The sequence below is a fragment of the Chiloscyllium plagiosum genome, chromosome 51, assembly GCF_004010195.1.
Source record: "Chiloscyllium plagiosum isolate BGI_BamShark_2017 chromosome 51, ASM401019v2, whole genome shotgun sequence".
In the NCBI taxonomy this organism is placed as follows: Eukaryota; Metazoa; Chordata; class Chondrichthyes; order Orectolobiformes; family Hemiscylliidae; genus Chiloscyllium; species Chiloscyllium plagiosum.
In genome coordinates, this window is record NC_057760.1 from 3497440 (window position 1) to 3506857 (window position 9418).

Sequence of the window (9418 nt, forward strand, 5' to 3'; positions counted from 1 at the left end):
GGATTCACTCGATCTATCCTGTCTATACCTTACATATGCTTCCTTCTTTTTCTTAACCAAACCCTCAATTTCTTTAGTCATCCAGCATTCCCTATACCTACCAGCCTTCCCTTTCACCCTGACAGGAATATACTTTCTCTCAGCCTTTTTCTCTCGAAAGAGAACAGTACCTACGTTTTCAATCTATTCTTATAACTGAAGATTCTAATTCCTGGCACCATTCTTGTAAATCACTTCTTAAATCTCTCCAGTCCATTCAAATATTTCCTTTAATGGGCAGCCAACAACTGTACACAATAGACCAGCTGAGGTCTAACAGGTACAAGTTCAACATCATCTCCTGCTCTTATACTCTATGCTCCTATTAGTAAAGCTGGGAATGTTGCAAGTATTATTAACTGTTCTCTTCACTTGTCCTGCCAGCTTTAGTGATCTGTGAACACATATACCCAGATCTGTCTGCTCCTGTACCAGCTTTGGAATTGTAGCCCCTAATCTATATTGTCTTTCAACGTTCCTCTGACCAAAGTGCATCACCTCACACTCCGCTGCATTGAGCCTTGTCTGCTACCTAACTGTCCATTTCACCAACTTGTCACTGTCCTTCTGAAATTCTACTCTGTCCTTATCACAGTTTATAATTCTTTCATGTTTGGTGTCATCTGCAAGCTTTGAAATTTTCCCTATATCCAGATCGTTAATATTTATCAGGAAAACCAAGAGTCCCCTGGGAAATTTGGCTACAAACCTTCCCCCATCCCAAGAAATATCTATTGGCCATGCCTCTCTGAGTAATTATTAAGGATTATCCATTGGGACAGGAGTAAATAGGCACCTGGAGAAATGGATTGTGCATAATGGGCATGATGTGGAAGAGAACTGGTCCAATGGAATTATGTGAGGGAGTGAATAAGGAGGGATCTGGTGTGATAGTAGTTAAATAAAAGGGATCTGATTAATTAGGATTTTGTGTGATGAGAGGAAAGAGGAATCTGGTCCACTGGGATTCTGCATGATGGGAATAAATAAGAACTTGGTTCATTGGGATTCTTTATAATCAGAGTGAAAAGAGATCTGCTCCATTGAAATTCTGAATGATGGGTATGATTGGGAACGGATCTGGTACATTCAGATTCTATCTGATGAGCAATACACTATATACAATTCTGATCCAGAGGGATTCTGTGGCATGATGTGGAAGCGTTCTGGTCTTTTCACATTCCATATGATGGGAGTGATTAGAAAGAAATCTGGTCCATTGGGATTCTTCGGATGGGCATGATTAAAAAGGAATATTGTTTGTTTTAACTCTCTATAATTGGTGTGATAAGGAAGTTATCTGGCACATTAGGATTTTGTATAATAAATGAGTAGAGATTTGGTCCATTGAGATTCTGTATGGTGATTGTGAAGAGGGATTCAGTGCAGTGAGTGAGTGGGAAATCTATGGGTCATTGAGATTCTGTACGGTGATTGTGAAGAGGGATTCAGTGCAGTGAGTGAGTGGGAAATCTATGGGTCACTGAGATTCTGTACGGTGATTGTGAAGAGGGATTCAGTGCAGTGAGTGAGTGGGAAATCTATGGGTCATTGAGATTCTGTAGGATTATGATGAATTTGAAGGGATCTAGTCTATTGGCATTCTGTGTGATACAAGTGGCCTGGAAAGAGTTTGATCTATTGCATCACGGCACGATAGCTCAGTGGTTAGCACTGCTGCCTCACAGCACCAGGGTCCCAGGTTCTATTCGAGCCTCGGGCAACTGTCTGTGTGGTGTTTGCACATTCTCCCAGTGTCTGCGTGGGTTTCCTCCGGGTGCTCCGGTTTCCTCCCACAGTCACAAAGATGTGCAGGTCAGGTGGATTGTCCATGCCAAATTGTCCATACTGTTAGGTGCATTAGTCACAGGGAAATGGGTCTGGGTGGGTTACTCTTTGGAGGGTCGGTGTGGACTGGTTGGGCCAAAGGGCCTGTTTCCACACTGTAGGGGATCTAAGTTTCAATTGTGTCAGTTTCACAGCAGTGCATTTTAAACGTTTAATATGACCTAAATTTTATATTATTATTGTGAACGTTTATTTTACCAGAATTGTCTTTGTTCAACAGAGAAAATACGTAGACAGGCGAATACAGAGAAGGATTCATCGCAGAAGTGCAAAGTGATGTGAGTGGTACAGAAGGCACAGGTGGAACAACATCTATTATTGAATAATGTTTCTTCGCACTGTTTTCCTGAAATATCTTTTAAAATAAATTGATTTATAAGTATAAGTTTCAATTTTTGAGAAGATTTGTAGCTCAGTTTCAGGTTCAGGTTGTAAGTTTGCTCGCTGAGCTGGAAGGTTTGTTCTCAGATGTTTCGTCACCATGCTACGTAATATTATCAGTGAGCCTCCGTGTTCTGTTCCACTTTCTATTTATGTGTTTTGGTCTGTTAAAGTGGGTGATATCACTTCAGAGTAAAAAATATTAAAACAAAGGCACATCACCAACACTTTGACAATCATAGTCCATAAGATGAAACCATTTGAATTATGTAAGGCTAGTGCTCAGGGTTTTGACCCTGCTGGGTTTTGATTGGTTCTGATGGATATCATTTTTATTTTTGAGAGGAGTCAAGTGTTATAAAATTAAGAGCCTTCTAACCTGCACGTAAATTGATTAAATTAAGCGAGACTGAATAAAAATGAAGTTAATTGCCTTTTGAACACCATTACATTGCAACATCAATCCAGGGAAGGGCTACTCTGTAAACCCTTGTGAACCAAGAAAATCCCAGAATAGCTCTGATAACTTCTAACTTGTTACATGTTACCTCGGTGTCCTAGCACTTAAAGTTCCACTAAAGCAAATGATGCACCGTATACTAAGCAGAAATGTCTATTTCAGATTATTATCCTCTTTCCTGTTAAAACAAAAAAAAACCAAACATTTTGTTCAAAGTGAAATTTGCTGTTGCAAATGGCTGTCACCAGGATGCCTTCTGTAAATCACAATCTGGTAACCAAGCTTCAGATACAAGTCTGCAGACCCAAGTCTTCACCTGAGTTCTCTCACACAGCTTCAGATACACTAATGTATGGAGACACTCAGCAGCTTACATAGGAACAGTCTGGATGGAACTTTATTCAAGTCAATGTTGGACGAGTCATGGGAGTGTTTGATGGGAACGGTGTGAAGGCTCTCTAACCTCTGGTATACCTGTCCTGGGAGTACCTGATGGGGATAGTGTAGAGAGAGCTTTACTCTTTATCTTATCTGTGCTGTATCTGTCCTGGGAGTGTTTGATGAAGACAGTTTTGAAGGAGTTTTACTTATTATCCAGCACTATGTTGTACCTAGAGTGAGCATTACTCTGCATCTAGCCCCGTGCTGTACCTACCTTATGAGCATTTGATGGGACAGGAAAGCTAAGTTTATCCTCTAGCTAAACACATTCTATTCCAAGTTGATAGTGTTTACATTAAACCTGGAATAATGTTCTCATCTAGATCAAGTTTTGTGTTGTTTGTCATGATGGTTAGAAAAATTCCTATTCTTATAAGGTATAGCATTTTGAGGAACTTTATTTGGTGTTTTCTTGGTAAAATTGTGGGGTTTAGTTTCTTACTATGACGTTTTGAAGTGTTTTGACTTGAGGGATAAACACAAACTGGTTTAGAATACAGTCACAAAAATGGAAAATAGGCAGCCTCATCGCTGCCCTGTTAGCTCTATTAGGATTCAGGTTCTCAAACAAAAAAACAAATTGCTGGAAAAACTCAGCAGGTCTGACAGCATCTGCGGAGAGAAAGCAGAGTTAATGTTTCAAATCCAGTGACCGTGCTTCAGACTTGATGGTAGATGGGTTAATATTTATGCAGAAGGTGGGGTGGAGGCATGGGGTGAGAGGAAAAGGATGAGTAGAAACAGAGCCCGAAGAGAGAGAAACACAGTTGGATAGACAAAGGAGGGGTTAAAGATAAAAAAGGAATAGCTGCTTAATGGGGCTTTTAGTGGCTGACAGTGTGGTTATATGTGGTAGCAGCCCATGTGATGACAAGGCCTGGTGTGTGGGGATAAGGTGGGCCTGGATGGTTCCGTAATCTAACATTGATTTTTATTTTAGTTCTTAATCCAAATGTTTGCTTCTTGTTGACAGATCCATACTTCAATGATGGGTCAGGATTCTAGTGCAACCTCGAAAGCACCGGTTCTCTAAGATCCTGACAAAGACGTTTGTTTATCTGTCCGAGCTATTGATAGATCTAAATATTTCCAGATATTTTTTGTTGTTTTCTGCATTTCAGAATTTTACAAGTTTTTTTTTAATGTGGGCAGGAAGAAACCTATTTCCTTTGTCATCTGTGCATTAATTGTAGGATCACACAGGGTTCCTCTCTGTGTGGTTGAGCGCTTCATTTTGATTGCAGCTGATGGTTTTTTCAGGTGTTGTTTGTCCTCTAGATTCTTGGTGGCAGGGTGGCACAGTAGTTAGCGCTACTGCCTCAGCGCTGGGGACCCAGGTTCAATTCCACCCTCGTGTGACTCTCTCTGTGGAGTTTGCACATTCTCCCCCATGTCTGTGTTGGCTTCCTCCGGGTGCTCCGGTTTCCTCCCACAGGCCAAAGATGTGTAGATGAATTGACCAAAGCTAAATTGCCGGTAGTCTTCAGGGATTTGTAGGTTAGGTGCATTAGTTAGGGAAAATGTAGAGTAATAGGGTAGGGGAATAGGTCTGGGTGGGATACTCTTCGGAGGGCCAGTGTGGACTTGTTGGGTCAAATGGCCTGTTTCCATGCTTTAGGGATTCTATGATTCTATTCTAATCTGCACGTTAAAGGTCCAATAGTACTATTTGAAGACAGGCAGGTGAGTTCTCCCCTATAGTGGTCAATACTGAGCTCTTCAAAATATGGTTAAAACAGATTATCTGGTTATTAATTAATTTTTGGATGTTTGTTGTATACAAGGTGAATACACTATTTTCCTACGTAATACTACTGATTACACTTCAAAACAAAATTCTTAATTGGCTGTGAAGTTTCTAGGAAGTCCTGAGGTTGTGAAATATGCTATAGAAAAATCGTAAAAAGAAAAGTAGCACTCAATATTTAGGTAACACAGTTTCGGTTTTAGATTGGAGACAGAAGACAGGGCAAGTAAAGGTTCCCACACAAAAGCAGAAATTGCTGGAGAAACTCAACAGGTCTGGCAACATCAGTGGAGAGAAAGCTGAGTTTCTGTTTTGAGAAGGATCACTGGACTCAAAATGTTAACTCTACTTTCTCTCCACAGATGCTGCCAAACCTGCAGAGTTTCTCCAATAATTCCTGTTTTGTTTCAGATTTCCAGCGTGCAGTTGTTTTATTAAAGAATCCCATAGTTTGCATGAAGTGTGAGGGATTTGAGGAGTTTAGCAGTTTTAGGCAAGGCTGAGGGACAGTAGGAGTTAGCTTAAGATCCAAGCAATTATGAGCTTAATGAGGGGAATGACAATTGTAGAGTTAGTTCTTCAGCACAAGTCTCTGAACTTACAAAATTCTAATGTTCTTATTTTGCTGTTTCTTAAATGAGTGCGGTGTCCCAGTGACAATTATCTACCCTTGCAAACCCCTCTAACCATTTGTCATTTTCATGTCAAAGATGCTAACTCAGAATCTTTGGTGAACATCTGCAGTGCATTTTGTAGCTAGAACACTGCTTCTCCTGAATGTCAGTGGTAGAAGGAGTGGATGCTTGTGGATGTAGTGCCAAACAACTGGGCTGTTTTGTCCTGGATGGTGTCAATCTTCTCAAATGTTGTTAAAGCTGCACTCATCCAAGCAAGTGGGGAGTGTTCCATTACACCCCTGACTTGTGCCTTGTTGATGATGGACAGGCTTTGGGGAGACAGGAGGTGAGTTTCTCTGTGCAGGATGTTTAGCGTGTAACCTGCTTTTGTGGTCACAGTGCTTATATGGCTAGTTCAGTTTCTGATCAATGGTAATTCACAGAGTATTGGTAGAGCAGATTCAGTGATTGTAATGTCATTAAATGTCATGAGGTGATGGCCAGATTCTGTGTTGTTGGAGATTGTCATTGCTTGGCTCTCATGTGGTACAAATATTACTTACCACCTGACTGCCCAAATCTGATATACCAATTGCCCAGATCTTACCACATTTGGACATGGGCTGCTTCAGTATCACTTCTGTCTTTACGATGGGGAGATAGTTGTGGATGAAACAGCTGAAGGTGGCTGGGCAAGTGACTGTATCCTGAGGAACTCTGACACCAATGTTCTAGAGCTGAGATGACTGATTTCCAACAACCACAATCATTTTTCTTTCAGCTCACCCAGGGAACAGTTTGCCTCCTGATTTGCATTTACTGTAATTTTGCTGGGGCTCATTAAGCTTTTGGAGTACTGCATGCAATTCTGGATTCCCTGCTATCGGAAGGATGTTGTGAAACTTGAAAGGGTTCAGAAAAGATTTAAAAGGATGTTGCCAGGGTTGGAGGGTTTGAGCTATAGGGATTAGATTAGATTCCCGACAGTGTGGAAACAGGCCCTTCAGCCCACCAAGTCCACACTGACCCTCCGAAGAGTAACCCACCCAGACCCATTCCCTTACCCTATATTTACTCCTGACTGACGTACCTAAAACTATGGTCAATTTATCATGGCTAATTCACCTGATCTGCACACCATTGGATCGTTGGAGGAAACTGGAGCACCCGGAGGAAACCCAGCAGATCAAGGGGAGAATGAGGGGCACGGATAGAGTAAATAGACAAGGTCTTTTCTCCGGGGTAGGGCAAGTCCAAAACTAGAGGGCACAGGCTTAAGGTGAGAGGGAAAAGAGTCAGGAGGTTAGTTTCTCAGTGTGGGATTCTTAGCGTGTAACCTGCTTTTGTAGTCATAGTCCTTATATTTCCCTTCCCAACCCTGCAGTGTTCTTTCCCCTTCAACAACTCTCCCCACATATCCCAGTTCTCCAAAGTAATTCTTGTCATTCTTTAATTAGCTTCACTAGAGACTGTGATGGTCCCCTAAATCCTTCTGTTAAATAAGTTAGCATGGTGCACTCTATTTGAGTGCAGTTCCCCATTTCTCATCCAGATAATTTTTAAAAACATAGGTGCTTTTTTTAAAATTGCTAATATGTTAATCGAGTGTAACACAACAGTCGAACAGGGTTGGAGATGGAGAGAAACAAGATGAACATGGCTTGTGCTGTCCCTTACAAAATCAGCTCCGATTCCAATTACCACCTGTCTTATTTAATTATCTCATCGAGCACATTACATGCTACAACTGACATCTGCTCTTAGGGGAATGAATAAGAACAATTTTGGTTCCAGCTTCTCATTCCAATCCAGTGATCTTTGGTGGAAAATGTCAGATAAGGATAAGATGCCTTTAGGTGTGATATTATCACGGTTAAAAAAACCTGATGATGCTCAGTGTTTGAGTTGAGTGATGTACTGGAGGGTATTTAATCCCTACGGATTTCTATCTATCTCCACAAGGAATTAATGCCTTCAAGAGAGATGGGAAGAGATGAAAATTACTTCATAAAGGATCTGACATTCTGTTCAAGTGGAGTTGAGGATAGGGAATCAGCCTGAAGGATGTTCACTTATTAATGAACTTGGATTTCCAATGTTATTGGACTAGAAACTGGTTGAGGAACCTGGCGTGCACCAGAAGAAAATGAGGGCAGATGCCTGTTCAAATCGCTTTTCCCCTTTGCTAAAGGATGGTGGAACTCAGGTTCGGGATTGAAGACAGCACTGTTCCATGTAAAAGAGCGGTGATTGATTTCAAAGATCTTTATATAAGCAGGATTCAACTTGAGACCTGTCTCTTTCATATTTACCAACTTTTTATTCATTTTATAATTTGGTAAACTCTGTATTCTCAAACTGTTTGGAGAATATTTCACTTCTAACCAAATAATTTTCTGGTAAATAGGATATGCTCAAATCCCATGGTATCAGTCGTCTTATCCTTTCACCAGTGGAGAGCAGGCAAAGGACAATTGAAGCTACATGTTATTTATCCATATGATAATGCACAGATGTAGCACATTGAAACTCAAAAGTACAATGAGTTATTTTATAACAGCCAATTGCAAATGATTTCCTTTAACTACATATGTCATTTCCAGTGACATGTATGAAGATTTCATCATTTTAGAAATGCTTCTTTAAAAACTTTCAAAGGTTTTGGAGATAGTTGACTTGTCACCTCTCTGCAGAAGAAACTCCCTTGTGTTGGATTCGGATATTACTGCAGTGCCACTTAGACTGAGTTCTCCACGTATTTATCAACGTCTGTTCTTTGGTCTGCCATCTAGACAATTATTTCACTGCATATCTCCTAATGACTTGTCTTCCTTGTTGTAGCTATTTGTTATTTGCAGAGTTGCTGCTGATCTGCATTTTGATTAGACCAACTGGTAGAAATCAAAGGGCTTTTTTCAAGGTTTTGGTCCAAAACTTTAAGCTGCTGTAGCTTTTCATTTTGGTCGGCTGCATGTCCTTCTCTGATGATTGGCTTTAGAGAATTGTGAACTGCGTCACGGTTTTGTAATGTTAATAAGTTGAGTTTTGTGACGGGACATATAGGGAGACTTTGCAGAACTTTGAGAAGATAAAAAAGGCCTTCCGTTTGAAGAAAAGTAGGCAGATTTCAAAGCTCTACTAGAATTAGGAGCCTTGTTTATCTGACTGTGGGAAAATGTTTGGGGTTTCCTCATCATGGAATTAATTTTAGTGGGTTTGTGGAGAAAGTTTGGTGGCCTTCTGTATTTAAGGGTAATAGGAATAGGATCATTAGAAGGATCTGGAGACCTGTTAGGGAATGGTATCGATAACCTTCTGTTAACAGGAGCTGTTAGAGAGAGATTACGAGGTTTTAATAAATTCCTATTGATAAGGGTATTTGGAGAGTTAATACGAGGAATCCATGGTATTTGTTCTTTAACAGGAGTAATGTAAGGGGGTTGAACAAAAAACACCGAGGTTACTTTATTCACAGGAGCATTTGGAGTGGGATTGTGAGAAGGTGAAATTCTCCTATGTAAGACGACAGGTGGAGTGGGCAGAGGCATAGATTTCCTATTCTCAGAGGCAAATGGACTGGGATTGTGAGAAGGGTTTGATTTCCTATTGACAGGAGTATTAGGAGTGCGACTATAAGAATGGTTATTTGTTCGCCTGTTGACAGAGATATTTGGAGTGGGACTGTAAGAACGGTTTGTTCTCCGATTGACAGGAGTATTGGGAGTGGGACTGTAAGAACGGTTAGTTGTTCTGTTCATGGGGGTATTTGGAGTAAGATTGTAAGAATGGTTTGATGTTCTCCGATTGATAGGAATATTTGCAGTGGGATAGTAAGGACGGTTTGTTGTTCTGTTGACAGGAGTATTTGGCGTGGGACTGTAAGAA

At 40.7% G+C, this 9418-nt stretch overlaps 2 protein-coding genes across 2 annotated transcripts in view; one reads left to right on the forward strand and one right to left on the reverse strand.

Moving 5' to 3' along the window:
• Window positions 1-9418, forward strand: part of LOC122544734 (ankyrin repeat and death domain-containing protein 1A-like) — a 124216-nt gene that overhangs the window by 45326 nt on the left and 69472 nt on the right. The window contains exon 13 of the mRNA XM_043684041.1: window positions 2108-2165. Within this exon, the coding sequence (XP_043539976.1) occupies window positions 2108-2165 (58 nt within the window). The remainder of the gene's footprint in view (window positions 1-2107; window positions 2166-9418) is intronic.
• The window catches only part of LOC122544733 (mucin-3A-like), a 14888-nt gene continuing 13270 nt past the window's right edge, over window positions 7801-9418 (reverse strand). Inside the window, exon 4 of the mRNA XM_043684040.1 lies at window positions 7801-9228. Within this exon, the coding sequence (XP_043539975.1) occupies window positions 8548-9228 (681 nt within the window). The 3' untranslated portion in view covers window positions 7801-8547. The remainder of the gene's footprint in view (window positions 9229-9418) is intronic.